This window comes from Gadus macrocephalus, chromosome 7 (genome assembly GCF_031168955.1).
Source record: "Gadus macrocephalus chromosome 7, ASM3116895v1".
In the NCBI taxonomy this organism is placed as follows: Eukaryota; Metazoa; Chordata; class Actinopteri; order Gadiformes; family Gadidae; genus Gadus; species Gadus macrocephalus.
Window position 1 is genome coordinate 10,296,905 of NC_082388.1, and position 19,649 is coordinate 10,316,553.

The 19,649-nt window shown below is 48.5% G+C and overlaps 2 protein-coding genes across 2 annotated transcripts; one reads left to right on the forward strand and one right to left on the reverse strand.

Annotated features, from left to right (window-relative positions):
- Nucleotides 1-651: 651 nt before the first annotated feature.
- LOC132461468 (short transient receptor potential channel 2-like) lies at nucleotides 652-11,783 on the forward strand. Its single transcript, XM_060056569.1, has 13 exons — nucleotides 652-1,115; nucleotides 1,436-2,128; nucleotides 2,505-2,705; nucleotides 2,969-3,133; nucleotides 5,443-5,617; nucleotides 6,512-6,712; nucleotides 7,400-7,562; nucleotides 7,847-7,939; nucleotides 8,252-8,444; nucleotides 9,216-9,343; nucleotides 9,516-9,588; nucleotides 9,890-10,022; nucleotides 10,633-11,783. The coding sequence occupies exons 1-13, from the start codon at nucleotides 1,101-1,103 to the stop codon at nucleotides 11,280-11,282; spliced, it is 2,883 nt and encodes a 960-aa protein (XP_059912552.1). The 5' UTR covers nucleotides 652-1,100; the 3' UTR covers nucleotides 11,283-11,783.
- Nucleotides 11,784-12,371: 588 nt separating this feature from the next.
- LOC132461471 (ribonucleoside-diphosphate reductase large subunit-like) lies at nucleotides 12,372-19,400 on the reverse strand. Its single transcript, XM_060056573.1, has 19 exons — nucleotides 19,226-19,400; nucleotides 18,429-18,517; nucleotides 18,149-18,326; nucleotides 17,658-17,758; nucleotides 17,508-17,567; nucleotides 17,368-17,407; nucleotides 17,102-17,264; nucleotides 16,550-16,691; nucleotides 16,367-16,450; nucleotides 15,990-16,151; nucleotides 15,769-15,848; nucleotides 15,461-15,662; nucleotides 14,867-15,016; nucleotides 14,535-14,756; nucleotides 14,266-14,342; nucleotides 14,022-14,157; nucleotides 13,378-13,473; nucleotides 13,043-13,231; nucleotides 12,372-12,955 (listed from the first exon to the last, which is right to left on the reverse strand). The coding sequence occupies exons 1-19, from the start codon at nucleotides 19,242-19,244 to the stop codon at nucleotides 12,794-12,796; spliced, it is 2,352 nt and encodes a 783-aa protein (XP_059912556.1). The 5' UTR covers nucleotides 19,245-19,400; the 3' UTR covers nucleotides 12,372-12,793.
- Between the last annotated feature and the right edge of the window lie 249 nt (nucleotides 19,401-19,649).

Sequence of the window (19,649 nt, forward strand, 5' to 3'; positions counted from 1 at the left end):
GTTTACCGGCATGCATCACATTCATGTCTTCAACTCCTGGACTCGGTCTTTCACTCTGCTGTAAGGTTCAAGGTTCCCTGGAGATGCCTATGACTCACAACATTGTGTCTTATATGGAAAGGCTGGGTGGTCCTCTCTTAAAGGAAGGCATGACGCAAATTGGCACAAAGCCCTGTCTGGGAAGCTTCCTCATTATTTGACTAATGCTGCAAATTTCAGATGGGCTTTTTCAGACCCGCTCCACTGCCATGCTTATGCTTCATGTTCCTCAAGTCAGGTCTGAGCTTGGAAAGACAGCTTTTAGCTTCAGTGCCCCTGACTCCTGGAACAACTTACAGCAACAAATTAAAATTAATACCTTCATACCCCCTGACCAATTTAGACATATTATCTTAAATCTGCCAAACTCTACCTGTAACTGCTTTAATTAAGCTGTATCACCTTCATTGTAATTCCAGCCAATTCTAAATCTCTGTAAATGTTCCAATCGTTTTTTTGTTTTTCTCTTGTATATTTGATGTTTTTGCATTGCATTTGTTTGACTCGACATCATTGCAAATGAGGTTCATCCCTCCATTGATCTTTCGAGTATAAATAAAGGTGAAATGAAATTAAATCTGTTAGCGGCTGTAGCACCTTGTCGTCGGCCTTGGATCCACCACGGGGCAGCTGCCCTTCTCTCGGGGGGCCTCCCTTCATTAATTGTATCATGACCCCATCTCCCTGGGGGGGGGAGCAGAGATGAATCCTGTTGAAAGGCGGCAACACTTCCTAGTTGCATGACCGACCAGGCGTGAAGCACGCTGAAACGGCTGCTGTTTTAATTGGACGGGCCCCGTGGGACGGGAGCCGTGTTATTGGCTCTTTAGAAACAGGTGGCGTCTCCTGCTCCCCGTTAGTCAGTTGAACCTGGGCTCCGCCGTTGCTTGAGGTCCTCTTCACCCGACCAACCTCGGCTGTGAGCTGTCGTACCTCCGCTCCTTCGGACAGAGCCGACCTTCACACCCTCAGGGTCGGACTGCTCCCTCCCGGGATTGTGATGCTGTTTTCTCCTTAAGAGTCGGCTATTTGATTACCATTGTTATTTTGTTGAATCAGTGATGGAAAACCTCACGGTAAGACAGAAACGTATTTTTGACATAAAGCCTTGGATAGCTCTTGGTGTTGTCTGCTTATCCAGCACAACCTGGGGACACACACAGAACATGTTTTAATTGGCACATTTCTTTTGTTATTTGCATAGACTATTTTCAAGATTAGAATATTATAATTGATCCTCGAAAGCATTCTTATTGCAGAGACTCTTCCCACCTGAATGCTACGCGTTTAAATAAATACAGTTAGGCAGAATGATTGTACATTTCTGTTCTGGGAACTAAAATAAATATTCCATCCCCTGACTCCCGGACCTGTGACCGGTGTGTTCCGCCTGCAGCCGGAGCAATGGCGGGAGATCGTGAACAAGAAGATGAAGTTCCCGCCGGCGCTCATCACGGCCATCCAGGAGGGGAAGGTGGAGACGGTGAGCGGCCTGCTGAACACCGGCGACGGCATCATCCGGCAGCTGGACGAGTCGGAGGACCGGCTGTGGCGCGAGGCCCTCAACCTGTCCATCCGCCTGGGCAACGAGGGCGTGATGGACGCCCTCATCCACGGGGTCAAGTTCGACTTCCGGCAGATCCACGAGGCGCTGCTGGTCGCCGTGGACACCAACCAGCCCCGCGTGGTCAAGCGGCTGCTGGACCGCCTGGACCAGGAGAAGGGCAACAAGATGGACGTGCACTCCTTCTCCCAGGCCATCTTCGACCACTCCATCGACAACTCTCAGTTCGCCCCGGGCGTGACGCCGCTGACCCTGGCCTGCCAGAAGGACCTGTACGAGATCGTCAGCATGCTGACGCAGAAGGGCCACGAGATCCCCTGGCCGCACAAGATCTCCTGCGCCTGTCTGGAGTGCCGCAACGGCCGGCAGTACGACCTGCTCAAGTTCTCCCTGTCGCGCATCAACACGTACCGCGGCATCGCCAGCCGCGCCTACCTGTCCGTCACCTCGGAGGACGCCATGCTCACCGCCTTCGGCCTCAGCAAGGAGCTCCGCAAGCTGTCCAAGAAGGAGCCCGAGTTCAAGGTAAACGGTAAAGGGACTGCATTCACAGCGCTCTCCCGACCAGCCGCCGCTCAAAGCGCTTTACAATATTACCTAACATTCCCCCGTTCATACCCGCATTCGCACACCGACGGGGGTGTCGACCCTGCGAGGCGACAGCCAGCGCGTCGGGAGCAGTCGGGGTGAACGTGGGTGCTCAGGGACAACCCGGCACTCAGCTAGGAGGAGCCTTGGGATTGAACTAGCAGGTGTGTGTGTGTGTGTGTGTGTGTGTGTGTGTGTGTGTGTGTGTGTGTGTGTGTGTGTGTGTGTGTGTGTGTGTGTGTGTGTGTGTGTGTGTGTGTGTGTGTGTGTGTGTGTGTGTGTGTGCGCGCGCGCGCGCCGCCTCTCCGCTCAGCCGCAGTACCTGGCGCTGGAGGAGCTGTGTCAGGAGTTTGCGGTGGAGCTGCTGGGAATGTGTCGCAACCAGAGCGAGGTCACCACCATCCTCAACAGCGCCGGGGCGGACCGCTCGGACCCCCAGGACGAGCAGGCCTTCGAGGAGGGGATCCCCAACCTCTCCCGCCTGCGGCTGGCCGTCAACTACAACCAGAAACAGGTGGAGGGGTTTGTTTAGGGGCTGTCCTCCCATCCCATCTTCACCCCACTGTCTTCTGAACAGCTGTCCTCTGTTCATCCTCTGACAGACTGTTTGTGGTCGACAAACACTTGATTTCGCTGCCCTTCATGGTTGTTTGCATGTGTTTTTGTTGCGCGTGTGTGTGTGTGTGTGTGTGTGTGTGTGTGTGTGTGTGTGTGTGTGTGTGTGTGTGTGTGTGTGTGTGTGTGTGTGTGTGTGTGTGTGTGTGTGTGTGTGTGTAGTTTGTGGCCCACCCCATCTGCCAGCAGGTGCTGTCTTCCATCTGGTGTGGTAACCTGGCCGGCTGGCGGGGGAGTCGCACCGCCTGGAAGCTGCTGGTCTCCATCACCATCTTCGTCACCATGCCCTTACTCTGCCTCATCTACTGGATCGCCCCAAAGTCAAAGGTACGGCTCCTCTGTGGTCATTACTCTAGTAGGGATTCATTTTTTTATGGTCCTTAATGACTTGCATGAAGGAGACTCTTTGGAAAACCGAATGTGCTCAATTACAGCAATGAGGTGAATCAGTCAATTCAATTCATTTGTATTTTTGGAGCCTTTAATCAACGGTACAGTCTCAAAGGCCTTTACTGGTCGTGTGTTTATGACCCCCCCCCCAACCATGGCCCCCCCAGAGGGCAAGAAAAAACTAATTTTATTAGCAAGGAGGAAATCTTGAGGAGGAAACAGCTTGGTGGATCCCTCCTTGCTTCAGGAGTGCAATGGGGGCCATCATTTATATACATACATGCATACATACTGTGCATACTTGCATACTGTCCCTCTCTGACTTCACCCTAGTAACAGAACAGACCGTTTCAGAACTCATCCGCAAAGCCAAAACCACCACCTGTCAGCTCGATCCTCTTCCCACCTCCCTTGTCAAAGCATGTCTTCCGTCCATCTCCCCCATGATCACCAACATAATTAACTCCTCCCTCACTACTGGTACTGTACCCCCCACTCTCAAGCTGGCTGCCATCACTCCCATCCTGAAAAAACCTGGTGCTGACCCAACTGACCTTAACCATTACCGGCCCATCTCCAATCTCCCTTTCATCTCCAAAACACTTGAAAGGGTGGTTGCCGCACAACTACAGTCCCACCTCGACACTAACAATCTCCACGAACCGTTCCAATCTGGCTTCCGTCCAAAACACAGCACTGAAACAGCCCTAGTCAAAATCACCAACGACCTCCTCCTTGCAGCTGACTCTGGTTTACTCACCATTCTCATCCTCCTCGATCTCAGCGCAGCATTCGACACCATCTCCCACCCTCTGCTCCTGGACCGCCTAGCTGGTATTGGGATCACTGGTGCTGCACTCTCCTGGTTTACATCCTACCTCACCGGCCGTCAACAATTTGTTCAACTAAGCAACCACAAGTCCGGGTGTTCAGGTGTCTCACTGGGTGTCCCCCAGGGGTCAGTCTTGGGTCCACTCCTCTTCACCACTTACCTCCTCCCGCTGGGCACACTCCTCCGTCACCATGGGGTCCATTTTCACTGCTACGCTGACGACACACAGGTCTACATCTCCACCAAACCCACCGCTGCCATCCCCCCCACTTCCCTCATCACGTGCCTGGAAGAGATCCGGAGCTGGTTGAGCAGGAACTTCCTGAAACTCAATGGAAACAAGACCGAGGCCCTGCTCATCGGATCCAAATCCACCCTCACTAAATCACAACACACCCCAGCTCCACTCATAATTATCGATGGATTCCCAGTACCCTTCTCCTCCAAAGTCAAGAGCCTCGGCGTCATCCTGGACAACACCCTCTCATTCGCACCCCATATTCACAACATCACCCGGACTGCATTCTTCCACCTCCGCAACATTGCCAGACTCCGCCCATCACTGACCCAATCCAGCACTGAAATCCTAGTTCACTCATTTGTCACATCACGCATAGACTACTGCAACGCCCTCCTCAGCGGACTCCCCACCAAACTCATCAACAGACTGCAGATCATTCAGAACTCAGCCGCCCGGATCATCACCCGCACCAAATCATCTGACCACATCACCCCTGTCCTCATTCAACTTCACTGGCTCCCAGTACACTACCGCATCCAATACAAAACCCTACTCCTCACCTACAAAGCTCTCCACAACCTAGCCCCCAGTTATCTCTGCGACCTCCTCCAAGAATACACTCCCTCCCGCTCCCTCCGCTCAACCTCTGCTGGACTACTATGTATCCCCACATCACGACTCACTTCAATGGGTGCCCGGTCATTCAGCTGTTCAGCACCCAGGCTCTGGAACTCCCTCCCCCCACACATAAAACAGTCAGACACCATTACAACCTTCAAGTCACAACTCAAAACTCACCTGTTCAAACTCGCACACAACGTCTAACTGATCACTGTTTTGATTGTTTTTTAGTTTTGTCCTGTTTTTGTTTTATTTATTTCTTATTGCTTATGTTTATTTATTTATTTATCTTTTTCCACAATGCCTTGTTTTTTTAAAAAATTGTATGATGACTATATGCTCTGTAAGGTGACCTTGGGTGTTTTGAAAGGCGCCTCTAAATTAAATGTATTATTATTATTATTATTATACTGTACTCTTATACACAGGTAAAACATGACACAACAGTCAGTGCGTAAGAAGAAGGTTAAAGGTCAGAACGGTGACCTTGAGCGTCCGGTCCGACTGAAGAACGGAGCCATAACACAGCGCGACGTCTCTGTGTTTCTCCAGTTGGGCAAGACACTGAAGATCCCGGTCATCAAGTTCCTGCTGCACTCGGCCTCCTACCTGTGGTTCCTGATCACGCTGCTGGGGGAGTCCATCACCATGGAGCTGTACCGGGACGTGTTCGCTTCCCGCCAGCAGAACATCCTGCACAGCTCCTTCCACATGGTGTGGGTCGTAGGTGGGTCCTGCCTCTCTATCTACCTCACTCTGTGTCGATCGACCTCCCTCTCTCACCCCATCCTCTCTGTCTCGGTATCTCTACGGCTCCCGCTCTCTGACTCGCTGTCTTTCTCTTGCTAACTCTCTCACCTGCGCTCTCTCTCTCTCTCTCGCTCAATCTCACTCTCTCACGCTCACGCTCACTCTCAATCACTCACTCACTCAGGCTTTCTCTAGCTCGTGCTCTCTCACTCTCACTCTCACTCTCACTCTCACTCTCACTCTCACTCTAACTCACTCTCACTCAATTAAAAGAACGAGGTTTCCCGTCCTTCAAACAAACCGGACATTTAGGAAAAACGGGAAAACTATGCAACTAATCAACGCTGACTTTAACACAAATATTTTACATTGAATACGACACACATTTTACAAATACAGTTAATATATTTAATATAAAAATATTTATTTTTACATACAGCAGAAACATTTTTCAATGTTTGATTTGAACACCAATTTGTATTTTGCATCACCTTACATATAACCTTACATATCAATGAAGAACAAGTCCCTCTTACGACTCTTTTCAGTTTCACTATTGCACAGTGGGGTTCATCACACCTAATCCTCACGCTATGCTCACTTTCGGCCCACTTCTCTGTTCATCTTCCTTCCGCAGCTCATGTCTGTTGCTTAGACTTGTTCAAAGGCCTTATTGCACTCTTCAACCCACTTAGCAGCCTCTCTGTTTCGCTGTTTGGCTCTCGCTCTCTTCTCCTTCTCCATTTATTCATATATAAATTTATTTGCGTAGAAAACATTTTATTTTGCTAACACAGGAAGAAACGGTGTCGTTACATACGACAGTGCAAAAAAAATTACTAAAAGTCTCGTCCTTGTGTCGGTTCTCCAGGGTTCTTCTGGTACGAGTGCAAAGAGGTGTGGATCGAGGGGCTGCGCAGCTACTTCCTGGACTGGTGGAACTGTCTGGACGTGATGGTGCTCAGCATGTACCTGGCCTCCTTCGCCCTCAGGGTGCTCATCATGCTCAAGGGACACTTCCACTGCATGGACCTCAGCGGCAGCGCCGACTGCGTGTACTTCACCCAGACCGGTACGGGGTACCGCTCGCGTTCAGAATAAAGGGGTTGGGGCCGCCCTGGTGGTTCACCGGGGAGAGCGCGCACCTTTAAGGCCCAGTCCTGATCACAACGATCCGGGTTCGACTCCTGACCGTGGCTCTTTGCTGCATGTCCTCCCCTCAATCTCCCGTACCTTTCTGTACATCCCACTTTATAATAAAGCATAGAAAATACACCAAAAATCCAAAGGACAATAATAATGGTTTGGAGGAACTGCTTTTCGTGCTATTTAGTCATTTAGCAGCCTAATCCCTACATGATCATCGATGGCATGTATCTGAAAAACTAAAGAACGAACACATTAAGAAAACCCTAACCAGCTTGAGGTCAGGGGTTAGGCGTCTTGCTCAAAGACAATAACAGGAAGGCAGCTGGAAGTAAAAATGGAGAAATATTCTCTGGGGGGGGTTGAACCCGCCGCAGCTGTTATTATTACCCAGACCACATTGGTTGCTGTAATAATAAAAACGATGACGATAGTGATGCTGTTTCTTTAGCTTGTGTTTGTAATACTAATAGTGTGTGTGTGTGTGTGTGTGTGTGTGTGTGTGTGTGTGTGTGTGTGTGTGTGTGTGTGTGTGTGTGTGTGTGTGTGTGTGTGTGTGTGTGTGTGTGTGTGTGTGTGTGTGTGTCTGTGCATGCGTGCATGCGAGCGACAGTGCGGGACCAGTGGCACCAGGAGGACCCCCAGCTAATCGCGGAGGTCCTGTTTGCGGTGACCAGCATGCTGAGCTTCACGCGGCTGGCCTACATCCTCCCGGCCCAGGAGTCCCTGGGGACGCTGCAGATCTCCATCGGCAAGATGATCGACGACATGATGAGGTGCCAGCAGGGGACCCAAACAATAGACACAACAATAGGGCCGGTTAGCAGGTCGCACACCTACTAGGACGGTGGCCAGGGCGACCCCGGGTTCCTCCTCGCTAATTGCAGACGGCAGGTAGCAAACCAACTGGAACGGTTGCCTGGGCGATCCCGGGTTCTTCCTCGTGATGTGCTGAGTTCCAGTTGTAAAGAGCCATTCGTCACTTTAATAATTGATCCAATGCATTAGTACAGAAGGAGGTTATAGAGCAGAATCTAATGTTTGATTTTTTTGTCTTTAGGTTCATGTTCATTCTGATGATCATCGGGACAGCGTTCCTCTGCGGTCTGAACAATATCTATGTTCCTTACGTCATCTCACCGCGCCTCGGCAAGTAAGACTATTTTTCACATTTGAAAACCACATCCAGATTCTGGTCAATGATACAGGCGAACCAGTGATTTATTGCCTGAGTCTGCTTAACTGTAATCAATTCAGTAAATGCATCTTGCTTTCTCTTTTGTCCGATTATATATCTATTAGCCTCAGGATGAATATATGTATTTTATTTCACTTTGCAATGTCAACAAATGATCAAGTGCACATTCCCCAGAAACAGATAACTAAAGTCACCAGAGGCTGTGCGGTCCCTGCATTTCAGTCTCAGGCGTTTGGTTGCTATTTAAGTTTGGTTTGCTTCCGGCAGGTTTAACGAGACCTTTCGCTTCCTGTTCTGGACCATGTTCGGGGTGGCCAACCAGGACTATGTGGACATGCCGGACTATGTGGTGGCCGAGCTGGTGGGCAGGGTTCTGTACGGTATCTTCACCCTCGTCATCGTCATCGTCCTCCTGAACATGCTTATCGCTATGATCACCAACTCCTTCCAGAAGATAGAGGTATGCCCACTAGGGTTATGTCTTCACAACTAAAACTTTCTCACCTTTGATGTCAATTATTTTACTCTATGCTTCTTCTGATGACATGTTTCGAGCTAGCATTAATTATGAATGGTTTCTTCTCCACATAGTGGACCACACCATATACGATTTGAAATGAGTTTGTAGATAAGTTAAACACTATAAACATGGCCTCTTTGCCATTTGAGATCAAGACAGACCAAAGGTTTACCTTAAACCTGTAGGTGTGGTTTATTTACCATTCCGCCCACTTCCAATATAAACAGAATTATTTTTTTTGTTTAATATATTTTTATTAACAATATGCCAAAATGGACATGAAGAAATGTAATTTTATTTATTTATTTTTCAACATTTGACAATCGCATATAAAACATTACTCATATTTCACAGTATTTGGACCCAAAAATGGGTAATGTGCAAATAATGCGCAAAAATACTTTCCCCCCCAACCCAAACCCAACCCACCCATCCGAGCTTGTCCCTTTAAGTCCAGATCTTCACCAGAATGTCTATTGAAGTGAATGTTCAAAGAAGGAGTACAGAAGGAGCATGTACAGTTCAGTACAATATGTCAAAATAAGCAAGTCTCAGTACAGTAAAGTAAACCACACGATAATCATTTACCACTCTCTGAGTCATTCCCACCGCGAAACGACCATGCCACAAAGGAGCAGATTATTTTTTCGTCCCCCCTTCCTGCGAACCTTACGGACGCGGCCGCCGACTCAAATATTCGCTACTTCGCAGGACGATGCAGACGTGGAGTGGAAGTTTGCCCGGTCCAAGCTGTACCTCAGCTACTTCAGGGAGGGGCTCACCATGCCCGTGCCCTTCAACGTCATCCCCTCCCCGAAGGCCACCTTCTACCTCATCAGGTATGTCCGTCACAGTGGACGGCAACTGATGTCATTTTTATTCAATCATATATTCCGTGTCTTGAATATAAAGTGCATTATAAATAAAATGTATTATTATCATTATTATTATTATATAACGAATAACAGACATTGACAATTCATTACATCGCTACGATTCGATTTGTGACAGGGCCATCTTCAGGCGGATCTGCTGCTGTTGCAACTTAAGCTCTGAGAAAGAATATCCCCCTTTAGACCCGATGGTGAGTTCCATCGCATTACCATGGCTCTAGAAATCTTAATGTAATATTTATAGGGCCCGCTGGGTAGAGCGCGTCGCTTGCCATTAAAGGCAAGTCCTTACCCCAGTGACCCGGGTTCGATTCCTGCCCGTAGTCCTTTGCCGCCCTCTACCTCCCATTCCTTCCTGTCTATCTCACATTAGAATAAGGCATAAAAATGCAAAAATAAATCGTAATATTTTTCGTTTTTTTTTTTAATATGAATTATAAAGAAAAATATGTAAATATGCGTCTTTTATAATCCAATGTGTGCGGTGTGCAGTATCCCCCTATGCAGTCCAACGAGAAGGGCTCTGAGGACAGTCAGATCTCCTACCGACAGCAGGTGATCCGAGCTCTGGTGCAGCGCTACATCGAGTCGGCCCGCAGGGAGTTTGAGGAGACCAAGAGGAAAGGTACACGCGGCTGCTGCTGTCCAACACTCCCCCGCCTCACTGTGATCAATGCTCTGGAAGAAAGAGGGGATGAAACGGATCATCTGTGTCACAAATCAGTTTGATTCTAGAGAGAGAGAGAGAGAGAGAGAGAGAGAGAGAGAGAGAGAGAGAGAGAGAGAGAGAGAGAGAGAGAGAGAGAGAGAGAGAGAGAGAGAGAGAGAGAGAGAGAGAGAGAGAGAGAGAGAGAGAGAGAGAGAGAGAGAGAGAGAGAGAGAGAGAGAGAGAGAGAACAACTTTATTAATCCCCCGTAGGGGTAATTCCTTTGATACAACAACCTAGCAGCAGTGGAAAACACAGGATAAGATACTAAACAATAAAGTATTAGAAGTAGTAGTATTAATGAAAACAAAAACAGACGCTAAAGTAAATGCTTAAGTAAAGACAAACAGGGCAAACAAAACAGACGGTATAAACAATATTAATTATAAATGATAAAGTGGCAGTACTTAGGTGATGTCCTTTAGTGGTTGCCCTCGAATCCAGACGGGTTGTATTAAGACATAGAGCCCACTCCTTCACCGACGTCTTTCAAATTAAATTCTGATTGCCTGGTCTTTCTTTGCGCAGACGTCGGGAACCGCATCTCGGCGCTGAGCAAAGTGATGGGCCGGCTGCACAGCGAGATGAAGGCGGTGCAGCAGCTGCTGGTGAAGGAGGGGTTCAGCGGCAAGGGGGGCGCCCCCCAGGAGGGCTCGTCCATCCTGGGGAAATACATCCTGGGGGCCAAGAACAACTTTAAAGACTTCAACAAGGACCAGACGGAGAGAGCCCTCCCTGTGACGGTGCACCACGGGCTGGAGGAGGAGGCCGCGCACCAGGGGCAGGGCGGGGCCCGGGACAGAGGCGCTACAGAGGCGGCGCCGCGGACCCCCTCGCCAGAGGAGAGCGCCGAGAGGGAGGGGCTCGAGAGGGCGGTGGCGGCGGTGGCGGCCTGCGTCGTCATCAACATGGAGGAAGGTCGCGCTCCGGGCCCGACGGAGGACGAGGGAGGGCAGACGGCCGGCGGGACGGAGCCGGCGGCCGTCGCCGAGAACACGGCCAGCACAACCACCGGGGAGGTGACCCCGGAGGACGCGAGCGGATCGTCAGCGGGTCAGAAGGCCGCAGGCGAGGCTGCGGCTGCGACTGTGGCAGTGGGGGGGGGGGGGGGAGGCCCAGGAGGAAAGATGGAGAGAGGTCTCGAAAAAGGAGGATGGGAAGACGGAGAAAAAGAGTGAACGAGGTACGGACCAGAGCGGCAGTACGGTGGGAGAAAAGCCCAGCGAGGAGAAGGTGGACGCGTCGGAGGCTAAGGTGACCGGCGCAAGGACCGAGACGGAAGGGAAGGGGGAGCAGGCGCAGCCCAAGGGGGGGGGGGGAGACGAAACGGAAGGCGGACGGATCCAAGGAGACAGTCGTGCGGGAGGACTCTGGGAAACCCGGGAAGGTGAAGGTGGCCCCCTCTCCGACAGGAAGCAGCAGCTCGCAGGACACTGGCTTCGGTTCCCAGGAGGGAGACGGGCCTGTGGACGGCGTGGCAGGACGACGCTAGCGTGATACGACTCTTACGTCACATGATGGCCTTAGTGGAGGGCGGCGACGGCATTAGTGTCTGATATAACGAAACAATAAGTGCTTTTAACTACGATAGAACATTCCAAACAGCGTGACCAAATACAATGCATCCAAAGAAGGTGATTTTGATTGTTACTTTTCAAAATAAAACGATTGAAGATAAACGTTGTCTCGAGTTTGATTCGATGGTTGCTCAACCCCATGTTCAGTCCGTGCGCGTGTGTTTCTACCAGCGTGTGTGTGTTATGCTACAGTAGGTGCATGTCTCAGCTTGCTTCACACATGCCGATCCCAGGAGGCCCAGCGCCAGCACATTAGCTCGTTAGTTTGTCACCTGCGGTGTCGCATCCCCCCCCCCCCCCCCCCCCCCCCTCCCCGTCCCAGGGCTCTTTACATCAGCCCCACCCCCCCTTCACTCCAGTCGGAAACAACAACATGCTGCCAGGTTTATATTGTATCATTGTTGGCACCAATCTGCCCACAAACTGTCTAGGTTCCAGCTGTGGAATGCTGCTGGTTTGGAGTGTTCCATGTTCTACTGGAATACGGGAAAGTCCATGAAAGAGTCGTCTGTGGTCCGTGAATTCCTACTTTGGGGTTATTTGATATTAAGCCCATATGGTCATGGGAGATTGAGGACTTGAAAGCTATAGATATTTTGATTTAGTTTTATAATGGTCTGTTAAAGCTTCCGCATTTACAAATGAATGATTTGGACCCAGAAGCAAACTACATATCAGTCACTGTAAACATTTAAGTTGGCAGCTTAACTGGTTTATTGGGATGCTCGCCTCGCTAATTAAACACGATAGCTCTCCTCAAATGAAGGGAACATTAGAAAAATGAACTCTTTAGCTGCAGTCATGTTTTTCATCGTAATTTTGTTTATAGTAAAAAATACTTTAATTTTCAAACATTTTAGATACAGACATGAAGTTGATTAACCAGTTGTGATCCACCACAATTGACATAAAAAAGAGCTGCTGTGAATGTACATTATATTGGAGCAGCAGAAAATGCATAAATAATGTGATCCATTAGCTTTGAGTACAAAAACATTTCAGTCTTCACCATTTATAAAACATTGAAATAAAAACAAAGCAATAAAAGTAGAGTATTTCATGGAGAATGATGGATTGAAGATGGAATGGGTTCAGAGGTCAGGACCCAACCCTTAGACATTCAACCCCTCTTTGACAGGCGTCTCCGGGGTTTGGCCCTCCTCTGAGACGCTTGTGTCAGCCAGTGCCTCATTTAGCTTCTCCATGTCCAGGGTGAACTGGATTGGGTTGGCTGCTGGCTTGGTCCTCAGGTAGTACATCCCCGTCTTCAGACCCTGTGAAAGCAATCAAGTCTTTTTTACACTCATCTCCATCACTATAGTCAAGGCTATGTAGCAGAGATTCTCCCCTCCCTTTCTTACCAGCTTCCAGCCGTAGAAGTGCATGCTGCTCAGCTTGCCGTAGTTGGGCTGCGCGATGTGGATGTTGAGGGACTGGCTCTGGTCGATGAAGGCTCCGCGGTCGGCGGCCATCTTGAGCACGGTCTTCTGGGAGATCTCCCACACAGTCTTGTACAGCTGCTTCAGGTCCTCTGGGATCCCCGCGATGCCCTGTGGAGGGGGTTACCGGTACAGGGAAGGTTTTCCTCCAATGCAAAAACCCCATTTAAACCAATATTGTTGAGACAATACCCTAAACCCCCTGCCTGGGTCTGACACCAGATACTAAAGTGGGGCGTTGTGGGTCATATCATTACCTGGACCGAGCCGTTGTTAGCTATCAGCTGGTTCTTCATGTCGTCGTTCCAGAGCGCTCTCTCCGTCAGGTCCTTCAGCAGGTGGGGGTTGACCATCTGGTGGAGAAACCGACATGGAGGATTCGTCATCACATCTTCAACCGCTTATCCGGGGGACCGGTCGCGGGGGCAGCAGCTCTATCAGGGCGCCCCAGACTTCCCTTTTCCCGGTCAATATGGATCAGCTCCGACGTGGGGGTCCCGATGTGTTCCCAGGCCAGTGTTTGTGATATAATCTCTCCACCCAGTCCTGGGTCTTCCCCGGGGTCTCCTGCCCCGCTGGTCGTGCCTGGAACCCCTCCCTAAGGAGGCGCCCAGGGGGCGTCCTCACCAGATGAGAAAACCCACCTCGGCCACTTGTCCCTGCAATCTCGTTATTTTGGTCACGACTCAGGACCCATCGTTCATGACCATAGACGGGGGTAGGAACGAAGATGGAGGATTCAGTGAAAATAAAATACAATTTCTCTGAAAGCTTCCAATTCGATACAATTTAGCAATTCTTTCTGAAGAGATAGTTATAATTTCTCGAAAATGACTAGAAAATGGCTACTTGAACTGGAGAAACGTAACGGTGGTAGATGGCGCTCCAGAAGGCTACCGACCTGGAACTCCCCAGACAGAACCCTGCGTGTGTAGACGTTGCTGGTGTAGGGCTCAATGGACTCGTTGTTACCCAGGATCTGGGCGGTGGAGGCGGTGGGCATGGGAGCCAGCAGCAGACTGTTTCTCACCCCGTGCCTGAAGAAAATAATGCCCTACGTCAACCGTTGGCGGCTTCAAGAAACCACACAGCCAGAGCGACAACAGCCGCCACACAGCGAGCGCCTTTCAACTCCAGGAACTCACTGTGCGATCTTCTCCTTGAGGGCTTTCCAGTCCCACAAGTCTGTTGGAGTTTTCTCCCACATGTCATACTGAAGGATCTGTAAGGCAACGACAAAATGGCCATCTTAGTGTGCATTCAAAAAAACCTGCTAAACCTGATTAGCAATGAAGATGGCTGGAACAGGAACCAAAGTTGTTATTGCCCATAAAAATAAAATAAAACAAACAATGGCTTTTTAAAATCAGGTGGCAAATAAGGCTTTGGGGAATAGCAAACCAACTGGACTCACTCCCTTGCTGACGGGTGATCCAGGGTAGGTCTGGTAGCTGCCGTGCACAGCGGCCAGCTCACAGCTGGACTCCAGGGCAGCGTAGTAGATGGTCTCAAAGATCTGGACGTTGAGCAGCTGGGCCTCGGGGCTTTCGAAGGGGAACCGCATGAGGATGAAGGCGTCGGCCAGGCCCTGGACGCCGACGCCGATAGGCCTGTGGCGCTTGTTGGAGTTCAGTGCCTTCAAAAAAGGCAGGGAGGGGGGGGGGAAAATATTTTAGCGGGGACTCGACCACCATTCATCCGGTCATAAAACGAGACTCTGTATAAAAAGGGGAAAGATAGTCATACCTCAACCACCGGGTAGAAGTTGATGTCTATTATTTTGTTGAGGTTCTTCACAATGACTTTGGTGACGTACGCCAAGCGTTTGAAGTCAAACGTTCTCTCGGGGGTGACGTACATGTTGAGAGCAATAGAGGCCAGGTTGCAAACGGCAATCTGAGGAACACACACACACACATAGCGACATTTAACCAACCGTACAGAACGTTATGCAGTCAAGTACAGCTCGACAGCCCTCGGATCAATTCTAGTATCAGTGACCAGCTTACAAAATCAACATGAACCTATTACAGACCATTTCAGATGCATAGCCTGCAACATCAGAATAAGAAGGACTTTGTTACCCCTTGTTGTACAAAAAGAGTAAAGTACCTAGGTTTGGTTCCTCAACCGCCACATAGCATCAACAATACAAGTTCAAATAAATAATCACAAGTACAAATAAAAAGATGTCAAAATAAGTAGCAGCATTGATCACACTAATAATAATAAAATAAAGTAACTAATAATGAGAGAAACTGAAACCATGGTAATAAGTGATGAGGTGTAGTAAACGGTAAGTGTAAAGTATGGAGCCTGTGCCGGGGTTACGCGACCCACCTCGTCCTTGCTGGTGTACTCCACGATCTCCGTGCACAGGTTGCTGCACTTGATGGTGCCCAGGTTCTGCTGGTTGCTCTTCCTGTTGCAGGCGTCCTTGTAGAGGATGTATGGCGTGCCCGTCTCCGTCTGGGACTCGATGATGGCGTACCACACTTGCTGGGCCTTCACCACGCGCTTGGCCTTGCCCTGCTTCTCGTAGCTGGGGAGAGAACGCACCGTTGGTTCGAGAGGGGGGGGGGACATTCTAGACTTTTGGTCTGTCCGTTGTCGATGCTTGGGTGGCGAGACCAATCATGCTTGGTTACCCGGTGTAGAGCTTCTCAAACTCCTTTCCCCAACACTCGTCCAGCCCGGGACAGTCGCCGGGACACATCAGGGACCAGTCCTAAGACATGGGGAGAACAATATAGAGTTTAGACTAGATCACTGGACTCTAGGTTCCATAAACATCTAGAGGAATAAATAAAAGATCGACAAGACAGACTATCAACCTTCAAGCATAATGCTAACAACGTGGGGAACCAACCTGGTTACTCTCCACACGCTCCATGAAGAGATCTGGTATCCACATGCCGTAGAACAGGTCTCTGGCCCGCTGCTCCTCCTTACCGGTGTTCTTCTTCAGCTCCAGGAACTCAAACACATCTGCATGCCAGGGCTCTAGATACATGGCAAAGGCTCCAGGCCTCTGGAGCAAACAAAAAGAAAGCAAAGATGTTAATGAAACATTTGAGTGCTCTTTACAGAGGAGATCAACACTTTATTCAAATCAATAAGTCAATAGTTAGCAAGGTGGGGGGTTAGGCATGCTCCTCAAAAGATGCCCACAGGTAGCGTGCAGACATCGGGGATCGACCTCATAACATTAAGGCTTGGGGTCCGATAGCCGGACTGTGTGTGTACCCGGTTGCCTCCCTGGTCGACGTAGCGGGCCGTGTTGTTGTACACGCGAAGCATCGGGACCAAGCCGTTTGAATTGCCATTTGTCTGAAGAGCAAAAACACCAGTGCAAAGAGTTAGATAATGATTTGTATTGAAGACCATTGTACACTATAGTCCGCATATGGTCTGGTTTCGTGGACCGACCCCGGCGATGTAACTGCCTGTGGCCCGGATACAGCTGACCGCCACACCAATGCCCCCTGCCGACTTGGAGATCAGGGCGCAGCTCTTCAGCGTGTCGTAGATTCCATCAATGCTGTCAGCTTTCATGGCGAGCAAGAAACAGCTATAAGAAAATCAGTGGGAAAGTAGGCATGGTTAAGATTGATGAATTGATGTTTGACCTTTAGTTGGTTGGTGCCGTCATCGAGGATGGCAGCCTGTTACAGTAGCTCCTGCAGTGCGTAGCTTTTTTGTTGCTTTCTACACTATAATTTCCACTTTCCATCTTTTTAGCATTAAGCTAGAAGCTACCTTTATCATCTTGTATACTTTTACATCCTTTTTCTCTATACCTTGATACATTAGTACTTTGTATTTTTATATTATCATTCATTATTATTTTTTTGTATTGCATCTTATCCTGTGTTTTCCACTGCAGCTGGGCTGTTTAAAGTTTTTATCTGTGTATCTATCTATTTGATATCTCCAATAGCCAAAAACCAAAAGCCCAACAAATGCCAGGGGATCCTGTACCTTGACAGCTGGGGCCTGTTGGTGCCAGCGTTGAACAGGGTGGGGGAGGCGTGGGTGAACCACTTCTCTGACAGCAGGTTGTAAGTCTCGATGGCAGAGTCGATGTCCCTCTTGTGGACACCCACTGCCACTCTCATCAGCATGTGCTGTGGCCTCTCTGCCACTACATAAACACAGCGGGGGGTGATATAAACAGAAGAATAACAGACCGCAGCAGCAGATGTTTTCCCTGGGGGCCACATAAAACGGTTCAATTCCCTGCTTACCTTTGCCGTTTATCTTCAGAAGATAGGATCGCTCAAGTGTCTAGAAGCAAGAAAGTGAAGTGAGCATACTTTAGTTACCGTAATGACTAGAGAAGCTAGTTGGTTTCCGGCTGGTTTCATCTATCATAATAAAAACATACCTTAAAGCCAAAGAAGTTGTAGGAGAAGTCTCGGTCAAATATGATGGCTGAGTTGAGGCGCTGTGGAAAGAGGGAGAAAGGAGGAAGCAGTTTAGAATCATAAAGCATGAAGGAAAGAGATTGGGAGGTAAAAACAACAACAACACTTGCATCTTTGTTGTCGAGCACAATATCAAGCGTGTCCTTGGAGATCATGGGAGAGTGGCGCTGGTTCAGGGGGTTGATGTAGTTGTACAGGTCCTCCATCACATCTGAATTCACCACCAAAGAACAAGTGAGACATTGGCTTAGAGGTAGATGACTTGCCAAAAATGTACAGAAGGTGTTTCTAAACGTTTGTCTCTATCCAAGGTATGGCTAGGACAAATGTAAGTTAGAGTTGGAAAACGGTTGTAATCATAATAATATTATTGTTATATCTTGATGAAAGTTACTGAGTTACAGTTTGTTTTCATCTTTATATTGACTTTTCCAGGTCTATAAAAAAATAACAAATAGAAATAGAAAAGTAGTACAAAAATAGTTTGCATAAATTGGCGTACGTTTGTGCATTTAAAGAGCAATGATAATAGACATGTTTGCAGACTATCACAGCCTATGTATGTGGTTTATGAGCCTTGCTCCGCCCACAGAGTACCCACCGCTGAACATCTTCCTGGTCTCCTTGTGTAGGTTGGAAACAGCGATTCTTGCCGCCAGAATGGCGTAGTCTGGGTACTTGGTGGTGAGGCTGGCGGCCATCTCTGCCGCAAAGGTGTCAAGCTCTACCGTCGTCACCCCGTTGTACAGCCCCTCGATGACCTTCATAGTAATCTGGGTCTGTTAAACACAGCATCTTTAGGACCGTGGTATAGATCAATGACAGCAGATCAGTGTGCAGAGTACGAAGCCTTCAGAGTGAGAGAGGGGGATCGGACTTACAGGATCCACAAAGTCGGAGTTAAGTCCATAACAAAGCTTCTGAATGCGAGATGTGATTTTGTCAAACATAACACGCTCCAGGCGTCCATCTGAAAATAGAAATGCAACGTTTGTAGCGACAACTTTATTTTTTGTAATGATGAAATCTGTACGATTAACGGTAAATGTAAAAAAATAAAAAAGAGCTGCAAGCTGTAAAAACTGTTAACAAGTTGTAGTTACATATAGGCATTTTTAAATAATTGAATTTACGGTTACACATGCTATGTATTGCATCATGATAGTCCAAATTGCGTCATGGAATTAAAGTGAAGCTCCAGGTTTAAAATCTGAAGGTTTTGGTTTTGGAGCAAACTAAACAAAATTGTAGCAAAAGTCTTATTTCAAAGTAGTCATGTACAACGTTATAAAAGCAAAATCGTTGGCGGCACCGCTGACAATGAAGCTCAAATATGATGACTTGGCAAGTGGCTTTGGTATTCCTACAGCGGTCTGTTTTGGTTAGGCTTATAGCGATTGAATTTTTCTTTTAATTTCCCATATTTATAGCAAACTAACATCAGCCCATTAAAAAACGAAGTGGCCTTGTGAGACATTTAACTGATAAGACCAATGTTATTGTACCACCACTATAAACCTCAAAGCACCGTTCTGATCATTTAGAGGGGGGGGGGGGGGGGGGATTTATGTAACTTGCCTAATAAAGTCCGCCTTTAGTTGGTGTGATATATTTACATTAATACAATCTAAAGAAATACCTGTAAATAATTAAGTTGATTAAGAGTAGGCCTACTCACCTCGCTTGAGCACATGCATGCTGGCAAGAGGTTCGGGGGATTTGGCAATACTAATTCAAGGCAAGCCTACAGCTATTTTAAATGAATCACCTCTTATTATTAACAAACAAACAGCGCCAAAACAGTAAACTGACAGCAAGTAAACCCGCGACTGGGCTTTATTGTCTTTTGATTAGCGCGAAAAAAATCTAAAAGGTTTTGCGTCAGAGGTTAAAACCAATCAGCAAAGAGCTGGAACAATGCAGGTTCAAGGCATGGACCTATTAAAGAAAGGTTCAAGGACCGGAATTGTTCCGGCCCTTTGCTGATTGGTTTAGATCTCTGTTCTGGCTCTTTGCTGATGGGTTAAGACCTCTGACGCAGACTTAAAAAGATACGTCCTTCTTTTCCCATCGCATTGCAAAGCTGCCACAGTATGTCCCTG

Excerpts from the sequence above, each read along its gene's own strand:
- LOC132461468 (XM_060056569.1), top strand. Across the intron at positions 2,129-2,504 it reads AGAAGGAGCCCGAGTTCAAG|CCGCAGTACCTGGCGCTGGA; the intron begins GTAAACGGTAAA and ends CTCTCCGCTCAG. Across the intron at positions 10,023-10,632 it reads TGAGGAGACCAAGAGGAAAG|ACGTCGGGAACCGCATCTCG; the intron begins GTACACGCGGCT and ends TTCTTTGCGCAG.
- LOC132461471 (XM_060056573.1), bottom strand. Across the intron at positions 16,451-16,549 it reads CAGGCAGTTACATCGCCGGG|ACAAATGGCAATTCAAACGG; the intron begins GTCGGTCCACGA and ends TTTGCTCTTCAG. Across the intron at positions 16,152-16,366 it reads TCGACCAGGGAGGCAACCGG|AGGCCTGGAGCCTTTGCCAT; the intron begins GTACACACACAG and ends TGTTTGCTCCAG.